This window comes from Pan paniscus, chromosome 5, assembly GCF_029289425.2.
Source record: "Pan paniscus chromosome 5, NHGRI_mPanPan1-v2.0_pri, whole genome shotgun sequence".
NCBI lineage: Eukaryota > Metazoa > Chordata > Mammalia > Primates > Hominidae > Pan > Pan paniscus.
In genome coordinates, this window is record NC_073254.2 from 68,571,724 (window position 1) to 68,596,451 (window position 24,728).

General features: G+C 36.6%; 1 protein-coding gene across 16 annotated transcripts in view; it reads left to right on the top strand.

Moving 5' to 3' along the window:
* Positions 1–384: 384 nt before the first annotated feature.
* Positions 385–24,728, top strand: part of MLIP (muscular LMNA interacting protein) — a 167,763-nt gene continuing 143,419 nt past the window's right edge. For 6 of the 16 annotated variants that reach the window (XM_003828937.5, XM_008954371.5, XM_063605317.1 and 3 more), the window contains exons 1-2: positions 11,882–12,413; positions 22,285–22,440. In XM_003828937.5, the coding sequence (XP_003828985.1) occupies positions 12,318–12,413; positions 22,285–22,440 (252 nt within the window). In that variant the 5' untranslated portion in view covers positions 11,882–12,317. Of the gene's footprint in view, positions 455–1,051; positions 1,163–11,879; positions 12,414–22,284; positions 22,441–24,728 lie in introns of those variants that run through there. The other 10 variants (XM_034962252.3, XM_063605318.1, XM_034962258.3 and 7 more) reach the window with 7 other exon arrangements.

A 24,728-nucleotide genomic window follows, 5' to 3' on the forward strand; every position in this document is an offset into this window, starting at 1 on the left:
GTTTGTTGTATATTTCCCATGTCAGCTTTGACAGGAAATATTATTATTTAAAAAATAATTTAAATTCAATTTGAAGTCTTGAAGAAAAATTTACTGCATTTTTACTGGTAACCTTACTGAGAAAACTGAAATGATACGTTATGGACCTTAGTAAATGTCTCCAAAAAGAAAGAAGGCTTTCTGTCTTCATAGCAAAACATTTTAATAACTATGCACTGAAACAATGATTTTTTTGTGTATCAAATTCCTTTATGCCTACAGGCTACTCAATTGAATGTCATTAGAATATCTCAAAGCTATTTTCACATAGTTTGAAGGCTCGCCCATCTCCTACACAGTCACATGTTGATTTGGAAAAAAATATATATAGCTGTGCATCATAGAGTATGGGCAGCATATTGGAATCTAAGGCTTATAGATTGCCAGCCTGCTCAGCGTCTCTAACCCTTTTCAGGTAACCAAATTTATTAATGCCAATGTGTGCTTTCAAAAGACTGAGAAGTGATTCTTAAAATGTTTTCACCAGGGATATCACAGAGAGGTTTTTAAATAAAATAGTACTGTGACGTTCAAAAACAAAGACTTCTCAAAAAGTATTTATGTTTTTAGGATTGGTAATTAGAACAGGCATATTTGAAGGGGATAGGCTTGCTTTCCATGTAGACTTATCAATTAACAAAATCATAACTGAGAATACAGCTTCATTTTATGAAGAGATGTAAGGGTATAAATGTAAAGGCAAGAAAAAATGATAAAAGTTGATCAGAGAAAAAAGGAAATCAAAATGCTGATTTAAAAGAAAAGTGCTTTGGAGTACATTCGGTAATCGTTTTTATGAAATTTTTAAATGATGATGATGTCACTGGCATGCATTGGTTCTATGTACATACTTAATGTTAGATTTCTAGTTACCTTGGAAACTCAGGATTATAATATGCTGCTACAACAATAATAACTAATCTCTTTTGAAAGCTTATCACATGGTGCTCATCATGTTGGAGACGTCCCATGTATAATTTTATTTAATTCTTACAAAAGCTGTAAGTGTTAGATAACCTGTTTTCTTTATGGAAGTGATGGAGCCATTCTTTGTTGTGTTTGGTAGTGTCTTTATTTTAATTTGTGGACAAGCTTGATAAGTACATAAAGTGCTTTTTTTCTGGTAAGATGATTGCTCTTTCAGTTTCTCTTTCATGATATACAAAATACCTTTATATAATGTATTATTTTAGTAACTTGAAATTTTTCCTGCTTCCATCCTATGTTATTGCTTTATTACATGCCATGAGAAGAAAATTTTTAAAAATGTTTTCCTCATATTTTCTATGTTGCTTCTTAATATCTCACCTTTGAAATACTAGTCATTTCTGTCCTAGAAAGCTTTCTGTTAACTAATGTGGTTAGTCAGAGAAGTGCTACTGAGGGGATTATATTATATTTGCAGCTACTGACTTACTACAAACTAAAAAATGCTTTGTCCTTTATCTACTATTCCTTTATACTTGACACGTAGCACTGTCTTACTTTCTCTGTGGTAGGCACACAACCATTCATTCATTCAACAAATATATATTGAGCATCTACTAAATGTTAAGCACTGGGGATGCACTGGTGATCCAAACAGGCATCATTAATTCTTGCCTTCATGGATGATTGCATGTGTTGGGCCCCAGCACACTTCCCAGACTGTGAAAACACATTGGCAAACTGTAGCCATCAGCTGGTTTGTTTTGCCCAGGATGAAAATTACTGAGTGTCAAATAATAAAATCAAGAGAAAAGACCATCCCAGTGTAATTTGATCCACCTACAAATCTTCACCCACTTAATTAATCTTTTACAAATATATATGTATCTTCATTCAAAACAACACTTTGGTCTAAATGGTGATGGTTCCAGAGGATATGGAGCAAATATTTAGATCAATTAACTTGCCACTGATTGTCATGTAACTTCTGATGAGTAAGATTTTTAGCTATTGTGGACAAGAGTCACAGGGTTTGTAAAAATCTTTTGGATGATAGTAGACAAGGGCCAAGATTCTTAGAAGGTGCCTTTCTATTTTATTTTGGAGTAAAAATATTAAGGGGAGAAAAAGGAGGAAATAGTGTAAGTAAACATGGTAATATTCTGATACTCTTATCAATTAGAAATTTTTGTTCAGTCTCATACATTTACTCTATCCTAAAAAGAAAGAGAGAAATGAATATTTATTGGGTACCTACTATGTGCCAGGCCATACACTAGGGCTCTTATATGTCACTTAATTTATTTTTTACATCCATCTTATGAGGTTCAGATGCTTTTATTATGCCCCTTTTATAAAAATAGAACTAAATTTCATGGAATTTGAGTAAGTTATATAGGATTATCCATGAATAATAAGTAGATTTATGTTTTTGAACCCAATTCTGACTCTAAATTCCATTGTTTCCATTAGTAGAATTAATAAGTAGGTGCTATAAAACATCATCTTGGAGCTCACATATTACCTTGGATATTTTGGAAGATGAATATTGTTTGCTAACTACTTATGGTAACCATATGTAGCCATTCAACAATAATTTCCTGTGCTCATGTTGTACTATCCATATTGAAAAGTATGTAGCTTTAGCACTCATGCTAGTGACAATATAATTGTATTCTTTGATATTCTTTATCTCATTTCTATTTTAAAGTTATATTCCAAAATAAACATGCATTGCTTTTATAGTAAGAGAATAACAGCTGTGAACAGTGGGAAACTCAGAGTATACAGCCATATTTTGAGAATGGATACTGGAAGCTTCAGAAAAGTATTCCTCCGAGTGTAGTTCTCCTGGGTAGGAACCATATTAGAAAGAAGATCCTGGCTGGCTACTGCGTTGTTATATACTCTGTATTTCTGCCCTTCTTATCAACTTCCTATAAATGTTTATCTCTAAAGTAAGGCTGGCAGAAGCAGGGAGCAAATGAGGTGCAACATGAACCTGGGTTCTAGCCAGGTGGACCTGAGTTCAAATCCCATTGTCTCATGTGCTGGTTGAGCAAGTTATTTAATCTCCCTGAGTTTCATTTTTCTTACTTGTCTAGTGGACATCATAATTCTCTTGCTGGCTTGTGAGAAATAGAAAAGATAATATATTAAATATCAAGAGCAGTATCACATAAAACTCATTAAATGGTATGTATGTGTAGGATGAAATTTGCTCTTGGTTTGAGTGGGTTAAGTGTTTGAGGTAGCCATGGTGACAGGCTATGGTTGCCAACAGTGGGAGGAGTGATCTAGACCAGAGATGCTTTTCTCATCTTTCTTTATGTACCCTGGCCTCTCACACAACCCTTTCATGCTGGCTTCCTTCATAGATTCCTAAAACATCCAAAGCTTTGGCATTCAGATTCGGTTGTTATTTTTATATGTGGTATATCTTCAAAGTGACACTTTAAAGTGACAAAATTAATAAGTGTTTAAATCACTCTTATTTCGTGACAGATCCTGAAATCTTTGAAACAGAAATCCCTCCTGTCCTCTCTGAATCTTCCATACATCTAGCATAAAGCATGCAACCATTTACTTAAGAAACGTGTATTGACCTCCTACTATATGACAGGCACTGCATTAGGTGCTGGGGATACAGCAGGAAACAAAACAAATACATTTCCCATCACAGTGGCATTTATGTTCCAACTGGGGAGCCAGACATTAAATAATTCACTGTATAGTCATATAATTTGAAAGCAGTAAATACGATGTAGAAGTACAAGTGCTAAGAGAGGGTACAACAGGAGGTTGTATCTAACCCATGGAGCCAGGGAAGCCCTCTTTAGGTAATGATTTTATAAAGTGTGCTGTGTGTCAGAAATTATGTTAACCTCATGATGTAAATTAAAATATTCACCATGGAATCTCTGAGTTTCTTAGAGCTCAGCAGGGCAAAGAGGAATTAACTAGGGAGAGAGCTGTGAGAGAGCATTCAAAGCAGAGGGAGAAGCATGCCTTACTTAATCTTACTCCATTTTAAAAAGATAACACAATAAGCTCCTCATCTTGTCCCAACCTCTAAAATTTCTATGTATGAGAAGAAGGGAAATAACTGTTACTGAACATATGTATGTGTCAGACTTCTAAAATAACATATGTCATGCCATTTTAACCCTAATGGGGTGAGATATTATCTAAATATTGCAAATAAGTAGTCTGATTATGTCTTGGTTTGCTCAATATGGTTCTATCCCAGGGCAGTAATTTATAATGCTCCCCTTTTCACTCTTGAAAGTGTTTCAGTTTGTGCGATAAATTCTATGGTCATAAATAAATGAAGCTCAGAGGGATTATTAATTTGCCTTGGGTTACACAGCTAGTAAGTGCAGAGGGTGATGTGATACCACATCGGTGCTCTCTGATCTAAAGCCCATGCTCTCACCTGTGTATTGCACACACAATTTGTTGGCTCTACTCCTGTATTCCTCTCTATGTAATTCTTCCAATCACGGTTAGGTAGCCCAAGACTAAACTGACAAAAATTGGCTTTCTGACATCTGCCTTCACTAATTCTGCTGAGTCATGTATTTCTATAAAGTACAAATGAAAAGAAATGAAGCACTAAGATTAAATATGAAACATGTATCGTAAGTAGTAGTTCTTTTCTTGGTATGCTTATCTTTATACTTACATTTAGCCTATTCTTTATGTTGCCCAAGTATGTGGAAACTAATTTAAAATGCAGTTGCTTCTGAAACTCAATATGTGGCTCTAATGACAAAACATTGGCTATCATTGTTCTTTTCTATTATATGATACCTTGTGGGCTAGGGAGGTTCATGACTTGCCCTGGTGAGCTGAGCCTGAGTGTAAGAAGTTTAGCACTTCTTAAAATAATCAATTAAACCCTCTTATATTTAAGGCATCTTAATAACACCTTCTAACACAGTTTTTATCTTGGTCAAAACTGAGTAATACAGGTAAATTTTTTTTTCAGCAGAATATGATAAAAGCTTTTGGAAGCATTCTTCATATGTAAATATATCAAAAGCATGGAATAGGATGCTATTTCTTCCCCTTTTATTTTAAACAAAAAATCAGATTATGCCAAAATCATATTATAAGTAAATATTACATTGTTTTGTTCCTTTATGGAATATACTGTCACCTCAAAAGATGCTGGCATCACTCTGTCTGCTTAAAAACAAGATTTTATGAAGTATGTCATGTGTTAGAATTTGTTTCCTTTATGATATATGTAAAAATGGTTCACTATGGAATCTCTGAACATGTTTTGTTAAATAGTATTCCCAACTGTTTGCTACATACCTTATTAGTACCTCTTTGAATATATTTTCAGGTCTTTCAGTCAATCTATCATTCATTTATTCAATTCATATTCCTGTGCCACTGAATATGTTGCTTGTGCAACTACTGTTAGCACAAGTGGATTTATACTTAGTAGACCGGAAATATATACCACCTTCCTTCCTTGCTTTCTAACTCAGAGAACATCTCCTGATCTTCATCTAGCTCATTCTGCTCTCTTCCCAGACAAGACCACAAATAGAATTTTATTTAGTAATTTTGTGGAAACTCCCTTTTTTTCCCCCAAACTGTCTTCTTTTCTTACATTCATCAAATATTATGGCTAAAAGAAGGCTCTGTGGACTGTGCAGTTCAGCACTTCTGTCACACTGTGAGTGGGATGACAGTGTGCATTATGAAAGGAAAGGGTTCTGTGGCCAAATAAATACGGGAAACCATGGGCTAAACACAGCTTAAAAGGCCTTTTGACTGTGAGACACCTCCAAATATAGGATATGGAATATACCAATTCCTAAATTTATTTGACCACAAAAACCCTTGCTCACCGTTTGTCTTGCAAGGCTGATATTCTAAGAAGGGCACGTTGGATAACGCTGATCTAGAACCTCGTTTTATAAACAAATTGCCCCTGAGAAAATAAGTGACTCACCCAAGACCTCACAGCTATTTGGTGGAAAATCAGGAGACCAGAACCTATTTTTGCTGCTTCTGACCTAAGCAACTAGACATTTCACAGCCCTGAGAATCCTGCTGTCTCTTCCTGCATGCATTTGTGGGTATGACTTACAAGATGGAATCTGACTGCTGTTACTTGCCTCCTGCTCCTTTCTTTAGCCCGTATACGTTTGACTCTTTGTAAGGGCTGTGAACGCCAGTGATTTCCTATTCCAGTGGAACTAGGAAAGTTGACATTAGGTTGATTCCACTTTCTTCTGAACAGTCAATTCAAAGTTTACCAAAATTGTCTTTTTCATTAGAAAAAAATAAGTTTATATGATAAAGAGTTCACTTTCAGTCAAAAAGTTCATTGGACAAGTATTATTGAATGCCTTTACATGCCACATACTACTCTAGGTGCTACAGAAATAGCAGTAACCAAAACAAAATCCTTGCCCTCATGGTGATTAAAATCCAATGAAGGAAATCAGAGAAGAAACAAGCATCAGAGGTTGGTAAGTCCTTTGAAGAAAAATAACATGGGCTAAGACGGGTAGAGAGTGCTGGCAGGGGGGCAGGTGTGGGATTGCAATTTTATATAAGGTGGTAAGGGATCTTTCACTGTCAATGTGATATTTGGGCAGAGACATGAGGAAATGAAGGCATGGTAACCATCTTGGGAAGAACATTGTGGAGAGTAGGATTAGCATGTTCTAGAAATACATGAAGGTCATTGTGTCTGGAGTTGAAGGAGAAAAGGGGAGAGTGGTAGGTGTAAGATCATTGGGCTATAGGTTGTTATGAGAACTGATACTCTTGGTAACACAGGAATCTAGTGGAGAGTTTTGCATAGAGAAGTAACATGGCCTGACTTCTGTTTTAAAAGGTTTACTCTTGCTGCTATATGGAAGATATGCAGATTGGGTTCCCAGGAAGCAGGCTCTGAGATGGAGATTAGCATGCAAAGTTTATTAGGGAGTGCTCCCAGGAGCAATACCTGTAGGAGATGGGAAGGAGGCAGAGGGAGAGACTGGGCTACAGAGTGGTCTCAAAGCCTAGCTGACCTCATGAGGAGCTCTGGAATGGATTCCTCTCTAGAGTTGTTTCAAGCTGGAGTGAGGGGGCCAGGATTTTATATGGATTCATCAACTAGCCATCCGATGTCCCTACGAAGGCAGAGTGACTTTGGGCAAGAAGTTTTTTTTTTCTTTTTTCAACTGATAAGAGCTCCTGAAGAGGACTGACAGCTGACCACAGTTACAGCACTCCCAGCAGCTGGGGAATACGTCCTTCAGCCTGACAGGGATATGGATGGTTCATCAGACCATCCATATGGTGCTCATCAGAGCATCCACTCAGTAGTCAAAGTGGAAGCGGAAAGACCAGTTAGGAGGCAATGATTCAGAAAGAAGACGATGGCAGGTTCCGCTACTGGGATGTTAGAAGTAGAAGTAGTGAGATAGATTCATTTTTTGGATTTATTTTGAAGGGACAGCCAATAGGATTTACTAATACATTGATGAGCGATTCTGAAAAACCAAGAAGAATAATATGAACTCATTATTTTTAGCCTAAGCAACTAGAAATAGGTAGAAACTGTCTGAAGAAGTGAGGAAAATTTTGGGAGGTGGGGAACAACTTCAAAAGAAATGCAATTAATTCAGATCAGATGTGCTGATGTTCAGATATCTATGAGATATTCCAATAATGATGTTAATTGTGTGAGTGAAGTCATCCAGAGAAGCCATCCAGTCTGGGGAAATAAATTGGAATTCATTGGCTTATAAATGTTATTTACAGCTAAGTAACTGGATGTGATCACCAAGGAATGACTCCTGGGCTACTTCAAAGCTGAGGGGTCAGATGGCACAAAGCAGACAGAGGAGTGTCCAGGGGATAGGAAGAGGACTGAAAGGAAATGGATTGCTTGAAACCAAGCTAAGAAAGTAATTCAACAAGGAGAGAGTGAACCACATACACTTATTCCTAATGGATAAATGTTTCTTATCATTGTCTCTGTGCCTCTTTCAAATTCTACCCTGTATAGGGCTTATTCATTTTTTCTGAATATCTTGTTAGGTCAAACAGTACTTTGAAGCTTTTGGTTTACTTTAATTAAGGACTACTAATATCTTTTTAAACTAGGAGGACATACCCCAAGGAGAAGAGTAAGCAGTATAACTATATACTTATAGCAGTATATTACTTATAAGTTATAGCAGTATACTACTATAAGAAGTAATAATAGAAGTAGAAGTCTGTGTCCAATAGAGATAAGGCCAAATTTAGACTGTAATGGAATTTCACATATCGTTGATGAGATGTCAGGATTCACTTTAAATATTGCACACTCAATTCTGAGCCTGTGAATCGGGTTAGTCCTGATTAGGATCTCTGGAATCACCCATTACCTGAAAGACACGGATACAAACACCTAATGATTCCCATTTTTAGAGGAAAAAGGGCTGAGCAGAAGTGTCCCAGTGTTTGCCAGAAATAGGACCTAGGAGTGCAGGAGCTAAGAGTGAAATCTCCCCGAAAACAACCTGACATGCATTGCCTATGCAGTCTGTGTTCAGCACGTGACTTGTCATCCTCCTCTGACTTCATTCACTGCTCCCGTCACGAGTGAAGGTGTCTCTTTAAGAAGACTATAAGCCATGCTGAGAACAGGTTCCAAGCCTTTATTATTTTACGTCTTCAGAGCTTAGAATCGTGACTGGCACTCAATAGATGTTTATTAAGATAAATAAATGGGACTTCTGGTACCTTCTGTTATCAAGCCTGAGGCATAAAAACAGACAAATGGATGTCTGAATAGCCTTGGCAGCTGGATCTGTTTAATCACTTACATGTTTCTTGGCAAACTTGTGGACTAATCTATTTCTTTTTTCTCAGATTTGTTTCCCATGTCAGGAAGAGAGATTATTTGTTTTGTATTATTTTTTTAAAAGCAATATCTTAAAGAGTCTTTCAGCTGAAAGGTATTGCAGTAATATCCGTTTAGTAATAAGGGTGACGGATGCCTGCTTCAGCTATCAATAATGCCAGATTTTAAAGAGAATTTTGGATTGTATTCATCTATTGCAAGCTTTGACAAACTTTGTTTTCTTGTGAAAAAAAAAAGATTATTCAACAGAGCAGTTTGTGTTTGTTAGTGGGAGAGAGATCATTAAAAGTTTGTGATTATAAAATGCTTAAGGGTCTTGGGCAGACCATAGATGACTTTTTGTCTATAGAAAAGTTGTTGTAATTAGAGGATAGATTCTCTTCTCCTCTCCACTCAGGTAATTTATATGCTCTTTTGTCATCCAAGACTAGGACCCATTTTTTGACCAGGTGCCATCACTTTCTATTTAAATACAGAATGGTTTCTATAGAAATTATCCAAAATACATGTGCTCTTTGAAGCTATATGTAGTTACTATCCAGATGGCTGAAGCATGCTGTTATAATGCATGACCATTTATGTGTTTTTAAGTGAAAATTATGACTTCTAGTATTATAAGAAATAGTCTATAACAGCAATTATTAGTTAATAAAACAAGGGAAAGAAAATGGTTAGAGGAAAGTTACCAATAAGACACAGAGAAAAATGTCAAAATAATAAATTGATTTAATTGGTTTTCATGTTGTAAAATGACTCAAGAAAGAATCTGAGCAGGGAAGAGTAGGGGCTGAAGTATTTTCTCTTCTAAATTTGATTATGCCAACTTGCATAAATATTGCTTTCTGTTTGTGGGAGGGAATGAGAGAAAGAAAAGATCAGAGAGGAAAGGACAGAATGAGACATAGAAGAAGAGTTTCATAGCGTTTGAATCCACTTGGAATAAACTGATTGACCACTGACAAAAATCTGGACTGTCGCTTCTTCTTGGAGAACCACACTAGAACTTTGGGATAAGAGTGATCTCTAAGATGTATTGATACTACCCTTTGGTGTTTTGATTTATATATATAATTTTATGGCTTCATATATATATATGTCTTTATTATATAAATCAAAACACCAAAGGGTAGTATCAATAAATACATATATATTTACATACATATATATTCATATATATATGAATATTTCCATTTCTGTTCTTCACTGAATAAAGCTAAAACATCTTAATTCAAGATCTTTGATGACCTACATTTAACCTACTTTTTTTTTGTCTTACTTGCCTTTATTCTCATTTATGTTATTTATAAAACTAGAAAACAACAATACCCACAGGAGTAACGTGTATTAAGAATCTGCCTGGCACAGAGCTAAGAATCTGTGGAAATCTTACATGCTGAATTTAATTGTAATCCTCACAAGAACTCTGTGAAATGAGAGCTATTCTCATCCACATTTCACAGGTGAGAGGACTGAGCCTTTAAAAAGTTCAGTAACTTGTCTGAGGGCCCACAGCCAGTGGATGATGTGGCTCCAGGGTCCTGTGCTTTATGACTTACTGCTCTTGCTGTCCCGATAGGTGCCTTCAATCCAGCCCTCTCTCTCTGCTTGAAATACGTGCTATTCCATCCCACCTTCATAGTTTCCCTTTCCCCGTTCTTCTAAGTGCAGCCCAAATGCCACCATCTTGAATTACTGCCCTCCAGGTGGCTGTAACATCCTTCTCTGAAATTCCTCTGTCTTTGCTACTCAAAGTGTAACACACCAGCAGCAGATCTGGGGTGTGGCTCCCAGGGCATCTACTAGGAGCTTCTTGGAAATGCAGAATCTGAGGCCACATCTCAGATCTCCACACTTAGAAAGTGCATTTTAACAAGCTCGCCAGGGGATTTATGTGTGCAGTAGTTTAAGAAAAACTGCAGTATAGGGCTTTCTTTTCTTTCTTTCTTCCTTCCTTCCTTCCTTCCTTCCTTCCTTCCTTTCGTTTTTTCTTTCTTTCTTTTTTTTTTTGACGGAGTCTCGCTCTGTCGCCCAGGCTGTAGTGCAGTGGCGCGATATTGGCTCACTGCAAGCTCTGCCTCCCGGATTCATGCCATTCTCCTGCCTCAGCCTCCCGATTAGCTGGGACTACAGCTGCCCGCCACAACGCCCGGCTAATTTTTTGTATTTTTTAGTAGAGACAGGGTTTCACCATATAAGCCAGAATGGTCTCGATCTCCTGACCTTGTGGTCCGCCCGCCTCGGCCTCCGAAAGTGCTGGGATTACAGGCATGAGCCACGGCGCCTGGCCAGTATAGGGCTTTTTCTTGTTTTCTTTTTTCACTTTGTATCTTTGTTATTTGTTTACCTGTTTTATATTCTCAAACCATTAGCTTTTTGAGGGCAAGAGGCACTTATATTCTCTTTTGAGTATCCATAAATATGTGTAAAATAGAAGAAGGCTCATAGTTTTTTTTTATAACACGGCACTTATATTCAGAAATTTAGATCATATTCTAGGTCTGTGTTGTTTGGAATAGTTCCTCCCACTGTGCTAATAGAATCACTTACAGCAATTATTTTACTCATTATGTTTCCATAATCTCAGGCTTTTGATAACATCGAAAATGTGAAGAGGCATAATCTAGGTTTCTAAAATAGTAATTCCTTCCCATAGCCTTTGATCTATATCTAGTCCTTTGGATACAACACTTTTCACTGCCAAAGCACAAATGTAGATATTACAGATTTGGAGAAAAATCAATACTTAGAAAATAGAAATACTGAAAGCTGAAGACTCCAGTCAATTTCACATATGAAGTTTTAAGGTTTGTCTGCAGTCAGGATTCTCACTGTCTTCCAGGAACCTTGGAATGAAATTCTGTTTTGACAAGGATTTGATTCCAAGCTTTATTTTAGAGGTGATTTTGTTAATAACATAACTTCAGTCACTACAGATGCTCCTGTATTGTTGCTTACAATTTATATACTAAGGATAAAGTTACTGATATTTTGAAATAACTGTGTGTTTTCTAGTTCTTTATTTGGACACAGTGTTTGCATGTATTTATACCTCTAAATGTTCTCTATGAGCGTGACCAACTGATTATTGAGATTGGCAGATGCTAGTGCCCTTCAATCAGCTTCTCATTGCTGCACAATCTGGCTTTTCTCTTCTTTTCACAGAATATATAATTGGAATACATGCATGAAAAGAAAAGAGGGCAAACACATATCAGTGGCTTTTTTTCTTTTTTCTTTTTTTCCACTTCTACTGATTCCATTTCAGCAGTTAGTATGACCTCTCATAATGTTCCAAATCTAAAAATTGTCAAAACAGAAATCTACTCTTCGGAGCTGACACAATTCCTCAATTTTGGAATGACTCTGCTTTACCTCTTTTTAGAATTTCTTCTTTCTGCGTGAGTGTGTGTGTGTTGTTTTAGTATGAGGCTCCCTTCCCACCTCAGTCATTGGTTTGCTCGCTCCCTTATGTGATGAATCAATGCTTTCAGAACAGGGGCTTCTGAGTGACTGCGGGAACAATTACTTCCAAATGACCTCGTGCATCTTATCAGGGAGCATTCAGACCACACCCCAGGTAAAAAGGAAGTCTTTGCTTAATGCTTTCAGTAACTTTTAAAAGCAGTGTACGGTGCTGGTGGTATTTGCTGCAAGGATGTGAGGGAGAGCTGCCCAGTGAAGATAAATTTGTATGTATATTGAAATGAAATGCTATCTTCACTTAGAGAAAAGGGTGAGCTGATAAAGACAAAACTGCTCATTGGGCAAAGAAAATGCTCAGGATTGCCCTTGGCACAGTGATAATGTAAGATACCCTGTAATGCCTTAACAGGAGGCTAGAGGCCATCTGCGAGTGTGGGTGTCAACATCTGAAGGAAGAGAACTTTTAGGGAAATATAAGAAAGGAAGGCATTACAGCCCAAAACTGAGCAAAGGAGCTGTTAGCCTGCGTGGCATGCGGGAAAACAGTTTCTCAAATTATTAGGCTATCCGGTGAGAAGATGACGTTCTTAGAGATTTTGAGCGTTTCAAAGTGTATTTAGAAAAAGATTTTAATCCTTTTATCTCATATTTCTATGACTAAAATAGTTTCCCAAGGATAGAAACTAAGATATTTAAATAACATTGACAACTGAAAGTGTTAATTGGCAATTAACAAGTGCAATGCTGTTAACATGCATCTGTTGCTGCTTTGTGTGGAAAATGGTTTTTCATCACCATAGCAATTCATTCTTAGGCTACATTGGAACTTAGCCACAGTATGCAGTAAACAGCAAATATTTTTTTGTTCTCTCCTAAACAAGGGATTAAATAGTCTACTGGCTAATATGTGGCTCTTTATCTGAATGTTGCATTGCATAGTTAGTGTAATTTCAAATTCTTTTCCAACTGAAATTCCTTGCAAATGAGTATTAGATCCTTGGTAAGTTAAGGATGCTAGGTAAAGGTGGTGAAAAGAGCTAATATTGTACTGTTAGCTTAAAAGCGAATACCAAATTATTGCCCTTTTTGTGATTATTCTTCTGAAGATATGTATGTGGACAGGAATTTATGTCTGATCTTGTTATTCTCCAACAGTAACCCAGGAAGGTGAATAAGTCTTTAGTTTTATTAGATTTCCTGTTTCTGTGTTTTCTGGAATAACATCATGTATTGGTTCAACTAAAATAAAAAAAAATTGTTTCCTTACACTGGTGAGGAAATTTTATGTAGGATATGAATGTTTCTTTAGGAAAATATAACAATAAATTAGAAAGAAATAGGTTTTCTTCTTTTCAGTTGCCTTTATTGTCAGCATGTGGTTATGTTTAGAAATTTTTTAGGCAGTACCGTTGTAAAAGCATACCTTATTCATTGAAGCATCAGTTTTCATTCATACTTTGTTTCTACTTTATTCACTGAAAGTTATAGCTGTCAACTTTTAAAAAGTTCATAGCATGTGACATACCAGTTGTGGAGCTGTATTTGTATCTTAGATACTTAAGTACATTGAATTATACAAATTGTGCAAGGTGTTTGAAGAAATAAATTTTCATCATTATATATGCTTTAGAAGGTAAAGCTACTTACTGCTTATAATGGTTATATGTATTTTGTAACCATGGGGTGCTTATAATGAAGACTTTCATATATTATTTTTTAAATTTTATTTGGATGGAACATAAGATAGACCTATAGTCATGACATGGAAAGATAAGGGAAGGCCTAGTTACAGAACCTGGGGACAAAGTTGCAATTTCACCTCTTTACTCCTAAAGGATTATCTTTATTTCTTACTCAAATGAAATTATGGGATGGATTATTTGAACTACTTCGGTAATTTCCTTGCCAAAACCACTCTCCTTTCTATCATGATATTGATGAGATTAGTCATGTGATGAAACAGCCCTAGAAGATAATACATCTAGAAGGCCTGTTGTATTACGTATCGTTGATAGATAAGTGGGCTCCTTAAATCTCACAAGGGATCCTTCCCACAATATAAAGCACTGATTTATTACTTTTTGATGATAAGGTATTTTGACATGGATACAATGAGGAAATAATGACACATATCTTTAAAGGAAAAAAGAATATTGAAAATTAAAAGTTTTTAAAACCCTGTCAATATTCTTGTCTCACAGTTCCTTGATCTTCACAAGCTCAGTGCCCTTCCTTTCATATACTCAGTCTTAATGCCAAAGCCTGGAATTTAGAATCATCTGGAATTATCATACTTCTAATTATTAAATTAATAAACTCTCATATCATATTATGACCCCATCCATTCTCTCAAACAGTCATCATAGTATCAACTCTGTTTCCTGAGCACAGAGACCTCTAGTTCCTTCAACTTGAGGGTTCTTCCTCCTTACCTATACAAACTGAACTCCATGGTCAATCATTTGCTCTACTCTCACCAGTACCCTTAATTTCCTTGTACTTGCCACATCCTGCCAAAACCAGCAAAGCATTCCTTGAGAGACTATCAAACAGCCAAGCAAATTGCCTCACTGTTCCTGGATTTATATTTGGACTGGGTCCTCAGTGTAGACTGTGAGAAATTTTGTTTCTGGTCAGCCCTCTTTCCGACTACTGTCAGTGATGTTTCAGCCTTTTAAAATCTTCCTTAAAACTCCCAGGCCACCTTGGCTAGTTCTTCCTCAGCTGATGGATCACTCAATGTTAGAGTCTGTAGGGTTTGGCCTTAAGCCTCTTATTTTTCTGTTTGTGTTTACATCTTTATTGATCTCATCTAGTCTCCTGGTTTTAAATATCATCTATGGGTTAACGACCCTAGTAATTTTATCCCCAGCACAGAATTTCCTGTAAACCTGACTCACATACTCACACTTCCACTTGGTTGTATATTGGGCACACAAAATTTGATCGTTATTCTCAAACCAGCTTCAACTATTGTCTTCCCCATTTCAGTGAATAATATCTCATTTCTTGCAGTTATTCAGTTCAAAATTTGTCTACCCATCTTGATTTTTGTGTATCTCTCATATTCCACTTCCAATTTTTCAACAAATTTTAAGTTTTGTCTTTAAAATGTAGCCAGAATCTTAACAGTTCTTACCACTATTACTGCAGCAAACTGCATTCAACTCACCAGTTTTTCTCCTATGGGTTATTGCAATAGACTTACAGCAAGTCTTCATAGCATTTATGAAAATAGTACTACATATGTTGTGTATTTATTTGTCTACTGTCTGTTTCCCTCCACTAGAATATAAACTCCATGAGGGTAGGGATTTTTGTTCACTGTTATGGCACCAACCCCTAGAATAGTGCCTAGCATTTAGTAGGCATTTAATAAGACCTCATTGAATAAATGAAAGTAAGTAGAAGGCAAAGTATTACAGTGAGGGTTGGTTTTACTAGGAGCATAGTAGTAGGACTGAAGGCCATAAAAAAGGGCAGAGATGCAGATGTGTGAATAAATGTGGTGTTGGGGGCTTTGAAAATTCTTTTCTGATTGCTTCCGTTACCTTAACGAAATAGGAAACAAAGTCATCAGCTCCAAGTGAGAATGTGGGAGAGATGTTAGAGGTTTGAAGAAAGGGGAAAAAGTGTGAAAGAGTTTTCTAGGCCAGTGGAAGAGTGAATGGGCTATGGAAGTATAGTACGATTGTTGGGCAGCATTGAAAAGCCTTCTTGAGGCTCAGAGTGGTAAATATGAAGTGAGACCAGTAGGTGCGGTTGTGTGGTTTCCCCCAGGCATGTTTACCTTCCTGGTGCAGAAATAGAGTAGGTAGGGGATTAGACTTAGTGAGGGCTGTAATATACTCAAACAGGATGATGATATAAAGGAGGACAAGGGATTTGAGGGGTATCCAAAAGAGTAACTGTGGTCAACTTGGTTTTTGAAGCTGGTTAAGAAGACAAATGTAGGAAAATAATGGTGGAAGAATCAGTAGATCTAAATCATGGTGAAGTTAAAAAATGTTAGAGTTGGACTACTAGGGGGATAGTATGGAGCGATAAAAAGTGATGGTCAGAGAATGAAGAAACAAATTACGGAAGGTTTGCAGCTATTGGGCTAGGCTAGGGATGTGAGAGGCAAGGAAGAATAGAGGTCAAGGAAATACAATATTATAAAAATTACCCATTGAGATATAATACTGGGTATTATACAAAGCATTGGGTTAAGAAGAGTGGCATTGAACCAGAAACTGAATCTTTAAGGAAAGAAGCATTTAATATGGGTGTGGAAAGATGACTGCAGCTAAGAGAGATTGTGAAGGGTATAGACTGATGACATGAGATTCAAAGCTGGAAGTTCTTAGACAAGAGAGAAGAATAGTCTGGAAGCAGTAAAGATAAGCAAGGAGGACACCTATTTTACTTCCAGGCCCATTGGTGCAGGAGTGTGAGAGAAAACATTTATCATTGAAATAAAGTCCTTCAGAGAGAACCATGTTTTAGTTATAACTAGAAAGTGAAGGGAGTATTTTGAAAATAAGATACAGATATGTAAGATTTTTTTAATTGCTCACTGAATTCCAGAAGGTATACAGTGAAAAAGTTTTGAAAGTTGGAGCAGGGTGCAAGATGGGAACAGAACTAGGAATGTGCATAGCATACAGGAATGGAGGGATGATACAGAGCCTAGGGTTTCTCATGGGCACTGACATGAACTGGGTTGAAAGGCATGCTCATAAGGTCATAAGGTCTGAGCAGTTCAAGGCATAAAAGGGTGGCAGGGATTGAAGGGAGAGGGAGTGAGAGACTTGCCAGGGCATGTCATATTTCTTCTGACAGGGGAATGGAGGCGGCAGGGCAGTGTTACTCTGACAAGAAGGGACTGATTTTATCATGAAAATTAATTATATCAAGAGTGATTGCTCAATAAAACAAAGAATTGGTTTTTGGAAAGATAAATTTGACAAATCTTTAGACAAATAAATAGAATCAGAGAATAAAAGGGAGACATTATAATTTATACCACAGAAATACAAAGTATCATAGAACACTACTGTAAATAATTATATACCAACAAATTGGATAAGCTTCCAGAAATTGATAAACTCTTGGACACATACAACCTATTGAGAATGAATTATGAAGAATAGAAAATCTGAACAGAACAGTCATGAATAAGAAAGTTGAATCAGCAATAAAATATCTCCCATTGAAGAAAGGCCCAGACCTGATGGCTTCACTGCTGAATCCTACCAAACATTTAAAGAAGAACTAAGAACAATTATCCTCTAACTATTCCAAAAATATTAAGGAGGAAGGAATACTTCCAACCTCATTCTATGAGACTAACATTACCCTGATATCAAAACCAGACAACAACACAACAAGAAAAGAAAGCTACAGGCCAATATTCCTGATGAACATATATGCAAAAATTTCAATAAAGTGCTAGTAAACTGAATTCAAGAGCACATTAAAAAGATTATTTACCAAGATCAAGTGGGATTTATCTCAGGGAGGCAAGGATGGTTCAACAAAATATGCAAATCCATAAATCTGATACATCACATTAACTGAATTAAAAACATAAAATGTATGATTATTTCAATAGATGCGGAAAAGCATTTGACAAAATTTAACATTCCTTCATGATAAAAGCTCTCAACAAATTAGGTATAGACAGAATGTACCTCAACATGATAAAGGCCCTATATGACAAATCCATAGCTAACATATTGAATGGGGAAAAGCTGAAAGGTTTTACTATAAGATTTGGAAAAAAGACAAGGATGCCACTCTATTTCTGTCTTTTTTTTTTTTTTTTTTTTTTTGAGATGGAGTCCAGCTGTGTTGCCCAGGCTGGAGCACAGAGGCTGGTCTAGGCTCACTGCAACCTCTGCCTCCCAGGTTCACGCTGTTCTCCTGCCTCAGCCTCCCAAGTAGCTGGGACTACAGGCACCCGCCACGACGCCTGGCTAATTTTTTGTATTTTTAGTAGAGAAGGGGTTTCACCATGTTAGCCAGGATGGTCTCAATCTCCTGACCTTGTGAGCCACCCACCTCGGCCTCCCAAAGTGCTGGGATTACAGGCGTGAGCCACTGTGCCCGGCCCACTCTCACTATTTCTATTCCTCACAGGACTGGAAGTCCTAGCCACAGCAATTAGGCAAAAGAAAGAGATAAAAGGCATCAAATTGGAAACGAAGCAGTTAAATTGACCTTGTTTGCAGATGACAGGATCTTATATATAAAAAATTTTAGGGCCGGGTGTGGTGGCTCACACCTGTAATCTCAGCACTTTGGGAGGCCGAGATGGGCGGGTCATGAGATCAGGAGATCGACACCATCCTGGCTAACATGGTGAAACCCCATCTCTACTAAAAATACAAAAAGTTAGCTGGGCGTGTTGGCGGGCGCCTGTAGTCCCAGCTACTCGGAAGGCTGAAGCAGGAGAATGGCATGAACCCGGGAGTGGAGCTTGCAGTGAGCCGAGATTGTGCCACTGCACTCTAGCCTGGGTGACAGAATGAGACTCTGTCTCAAAACAACAACAACAACAACAACAGCAACAACAACAACAACAACAAAAATCATTGATGAAAGAAATTGAGAAAGGCACAAATAAATGGAAAGATATACTGTGTTTATGAATTGGAAGAATAAGTGTTGTTAAAATGCCTCTAACACCCCAAGTGATCTACAGATTCAATGCAACTCCTATCAAAATACCAATGACATTCTTCACAGAATTAAAACATAATAAAATTCTTATGGAACTACACAAGAGCCTGAATAACCAAAGCAATTTGAGCAACAAGAACAAAGCTGGAGGGATCACACTGCCTGAATTCACAGTATACTACTACAAAGCTATAGTAACCAAAATAGCATGATGCTGGCGTAAAAACCAACACATGGACCAATGGAACTGAGAGTTCCAGCTGAGAGTCCAGAAATAAATCCACACACTTACAGCCAACTGATGTTTGATAAAGCTGCCAAGAACACACAATGGGGAAAAGTCAGTCTCTTCAATAAGTGGTATTGGGAAAATGGGTTTCCACATGCAGAAGAATGAAACTGGACCTCTGTCTTTAACCATATACAAAACATTTTAAACACTTAAATGTAAGACCAGAAACTATGAAACTGCTAGAAGAAAACATAGCGGGAAAGTTCTATGACATTGGTCTGTGCAATAATTTTTTGGATATGACTTCAAAAGTAGAGGCAAAAAAAGCAAAAATAGATAAATAGGATTTTAGCAAACTAAAAAGCTTCTGTACAGCAAAGGAAACAATCAACAGAGTGAGGAGACAACCTACAGAATGGGAGAAAATATTTGTAAATTATAGATCTGATAAAGGGTTAGTAACCAAAAAATATTAAAAAAACCTCAAACAACTCAATAGCAAGACAACAATCCAATTAAAAACTGGGCAATACATCTGAATAGACATCTCTCAAAAGACAAACAAATGGCCAACAGGTATATGGCCAATAGGTATGAATGAAAATGATGCTCATAACGAAAAAGATGCTCATTGTTGCTAATCATCAGGAAAATGCCAATGAAAACAGTGAGATGTTACCTCCCTCCTGTTAGAATGGCTATTATCAGAAAAACAAAGCATAAGTGTTGGTGAGAATGTAAGAAAAGGGAACACTTACACACAGTTGGTGAGAGTGTTCATTGGTACATTCATTATGGAAATGGTATGGAGGTTCCTCAAAATATTAAAAATACAACTACCATATGATCTAGCAATCCCATTACTGGGCATATAGCCAAACGAAATGAAATAAGTATATGGAAGAGATATCTGCACTCTTATGTTATTACAGCAGTATCCACAGTAACTAAGATATAGAATTAAACTAGGTTTCTATCAATGAATGAATGGATAGACAAAATGTAGTACATATACAAAATGGAATACTATTCAGCTATGAAAAGAATGGAATTCTGTCATTTGCAACAACACAGATGAACATGGAGGATGTTATGTTAAGTGGAATAAGCCAGTTATAGAAAGACAAATACTGCATGATCTCACTCATATGTGGAATTTTAAAAAGTTGATCTAATAGAAGTAACGAGTAAAATAGTGGTTACCAGAGGCTGTGGTTGGTAGGAGGGAGGGGACTTGAGGAGATGTTGGTCAAAATATATATAATTACAGTTAGATAGAAGAAATAAGTTCACAAGATCTATTGTACAGCATGGTGACTATAGTTAATGACAATATATTGTATTCTTGAAAAATGCAAAGATAATAGATGTTAAGTGTTCTCACCAAAAAAATGATAATTACGTGAGGAACTGTATTTGTTAATTAATTAGATTTAACTATTCCAAGAGTATATATATATTTCACAATATCATGTTGTACATGATAAATACATACAGTTTTATCTACAACAAAAGTGGTTCTCATCATCTTCCCACTCTTTCCATTTCCACCACTTTGCCACGCTTGTGAGCTTTTCTATATCTTAGTCTATTTTCTCCAGTCTCAAAGGAGAGCATGTTCCTTTTGTTGTTGCTGTAACTTATTTCACCTGCTTCCTTCAGGGTTTTGCTCCCCTTTCCTTCTCTACTCTCACTCATCCCCTAGTATATAGATATGTTCAGTTTATTATAAAACAAACAAAAGCACCCTGTTGACTCTAATTTGCTCTCTAATTACTCTCAACCTCTCTTTTTACTTCTCATGCAAACTTCTTAAAAGAGAAATCTACAGTACTGTCTTCTCTTTCTCCCTTTCCATTTAGTCCTCAACTTATGCTTTTGGCTTTTTATTCTTGTGTCTAGGCTTGCGACTTCTTTTTTTTATTTTTATTTTTTGAGACGGAGTCTCGCTCTGTCGCCCAGGCTGGAGTGCAGTGGCACGATCTCGGCTCACTGCAAGCTCCGCCTCCGGGTTCACGCCGTTCTCCTGCTTCAGCCTCCTGAGTAGCTGGGACTACAGGCGCCCGCCACCACGCCCGGCTCATTTTTTTTGTATTTTTAATAGATACGGGGTTTCACCATGTTAGCCAGCCTGGTTTCAAACCCCTGATCTCAGGTGATCCGCCCGCCTTGGCCTCCCAAAGTGCTGGGATTACAGGCGTGAGCCACCGCTCCCGGCTGGCTTGTGACTTTTAAAACTAGATTTTATCTATCTACAATTCTAATATGACTATGTCATTTTTCAATCAACAATGTTAACAGAACAAAGTCTAAGCTTGATACATTCTCCACTGCTGCTACTTTGCATGCTTCCACTCATCTCCTTTTCTCAGCTTGGGATCTCCCTATCCTCCTTTTCAACTGGACTTAAATTTCAGGTGCTACCTATTATGAAGCTTCATGGGTTGGGTAGGCACCCTTCATCACTGTTCCCTTAGTAGTCTTATCTTTTTTCTGCTTGTGAGTAGTCTACTGACTGTTTCCTGTTCACCGTTGTTTTCCTACCTCCTGAGTACCTGTCACACAGCAAATACTTCATACAATTATTTTTGAAAAAGTGAAGAATAAATGAAGGAGAAGGTATATCTTTAAGAGTAGCATTGGTATTCTGATAGGCATGCTTTCAACTTTAAATTTGTATTTTGGCATTCTTGTTAACGATAAATGTGGGGATTTTCTTGCATGCTTATTGATTATGAGTTAATAAATTGAACCTGCTAACCCAGGGTTAGATGGATGAAAGCCAGTTTTGAAACAGAACAGATGATGAGTTTGTGATGACCCCACTGAGGCAGAAATGCTCTGTGAGATTCCAGCTGATCAGCTTGCCAACCTGCTGTTTTATGCCATCCCCTACAACAGGATCTTCCCTGGGTGGTATTGTTTTCTCTGGTAAATAATATCATAAAAAAGGTTCTGATTCATTATAACTATTTTTATAGGTGTTTACTTTGGCAGCCATATACATGATCACAGGACAATAGGCAATTCATCAAAATAAATGAGATAAATATCATGTCATATGGAGAATAAAGGCAAGATAAACCTTTGACAAGGCTGAAAGTCTAATTAACTACATGTCTCATAGGTCTCTGCTGGTGGTTCTGGAGCCAAACCTCTGATCTTCACATTTGTCCCCACTGTCAGAAGACTACCAACCCATACTCAGTTGGCTGACACCTCTAAATTCCTTGTTAAAATTCCAGAAGAATCAAGTGATAAGAGTCCAGAAACTGTAAATAGGGTAGGATTATTTTTATTCTTTTTTTATTTCAAACAATTATATTAAAATTTTGATAATGATGACTTGGAAATTTGTGTATATTTCCTGTGCTTAAATTAAGGTGACTGTGACTCTAAGTTTGACTAAAAATATAATAATGCAGCAGAAGCATAAATTTATCAAATTGCATGTTCTCTCTAATGCATTATCTTCAATTTTTTTCAGTTTGACATCCTATTGTTTGCTATTGACATGACAAATTCTGCCTCCTGGCACATTCTCTCAAATGTTTCTTAAGAAAATAAAAACAAAATTTAAAAATGTTTAAATTTATCTCAAAAGAAAATATAAGACAAAACAGTGAGATATTATTATTTACAGATAATGAATTAGCAACATTAAAAAATGTAATACCTGATGTTGGGAAAGTTGTGGAAATATTGGCATGCTTACACTTTGCTGCTGGTTTTGTAAATTTATACAATTTTGGTGGAAATACTTTATCTATAGTTATAAAACTGTTTATAACCTTTCAATAATCTAACTCTTTGAAAAGTATCCCAAGGAAATATTACAAAAGAAGAAAAATGTTATGTAGGAAAATAATTAGGGAAAAATAAAAAAAGCCTAATATCTAACAATCAGAAAAATTAAGAATATAATAGTACATCACTTTGGCAAAGTTATACTGATGGTAATTAGATAATTCCATGGAAAATGTTAACCTTACAATATTAGGTGATATAATACTGTGTTCATATCTTGATTGTACCTATCTAAAATAAGACCAAGATGGGAAGTGAAATTAAACAAATTTAAAAATCTTGAAAATAACTTGTGTTAGAATAACAAAATTTTGAGTAAAAATGTTTTTCTCTTTAAAATGTGTTTTAACATTGCTTACTTATAATTAAAATGAGATTGGGGCAACTTTGTGTTATTCTTGACACAATTAGAAAGGAGTAAAATAATCAGATTCACCTTGTTTACAAGAAAACATCTTATCTAGAAAATAGTAATATTTCCATGATCCTGGGGTTTTCAATGCTGCTATCTTCTTTCAAAGACTAATGGGGCCATGAATACTATATATGGCACTTCTAGATAGTTTCTTTCCTACAGCACTCATTTACATAATATTAATGAGCTCCTTTGTAATTAGGCCTTATGAGTGGTGTGAGACTGTAGCTACATAAACCAACCTTGGTTGCAAGCCTCCAGAGCTTCCTAAGATGATAATATTTATCTGCTGATTGCAATGATATATATACAACCATATCTTTAAAAGATTTTTCACCCTATCTCTTAGACAGTTCAACATTAAAATAGTGTAATTCCTCATTCATTTATATTCTTTTTTTTTTTTTTTTTGAGACGGAGTCTCGCTCTGTCGCCCAGGCTAGAGTGCAGTGGCGCGATCTCGGCTCACTGCAAGCTCCGCCTCCCGGGTTCACGCCGTTCTCCTGCCTCAGCCTCCCGAATAGCTGGGACTACAGGCGCCTCTGCCACCACGCCCGGCTAATTTTTTTTGTATTTTTAGTAGAGACGGGGTTTAACCGTGTTAGCCAGGATGGTCTCGATCTCCTGACCTCGTGATCCGCCCTCCTCGGCCTCCCAAAGTGCTGGGATTACAGGCTTGAGCCACCGCGCCCGGCTTCATTTATATTCTTAGCAACTGTTTACTGAACATATGTTATTCTCTTGATGATTCCAACTGAATAAAGACAATTCATATAGCTTACTTGTTATCGGGAAGGCAGGCAATGAAAAAAATGAAAAAAGTACGTAATAAAATCCATATAGTGATAAATACAATGAAAACAATATCAGAGTAAATAGGGAAAGATGGGCAGAGAAATTTTAATCAGAGGCAATTTGTGTTTTATCCTGACTATATCCTCATTATCAGCTGAATAATGTGGGTGTATAAAATCAACTTTTTAGTTATATTTAATCAGTGATTTGACTTCTGTCTTCATACATACAATACATGCACACACAGTACACATTAAATTAACCACCAGAGTTGAAATTATTAGCTTATTTTCATTTAGTGGCATAACTTTCTATTTTGAAATAATTTTAGCCTTACAGAAAAGCTGCAGAGAAAAGAATAATAGTAACCATAGTGTAATTATAAAAATAAGAAAATTGACATTGGGTCTTTTAAACACAATCTTAGTATACATGGCTGTCATAGTTTTAGAAAAAGAAGTTTGGTAGCTTGATAAAGCTATCTTGATCCTGGTCTTGTAAACTATGTATTCACAGAAAATTGGATGGGAAAAGACTGAGAATTACAAATCCAA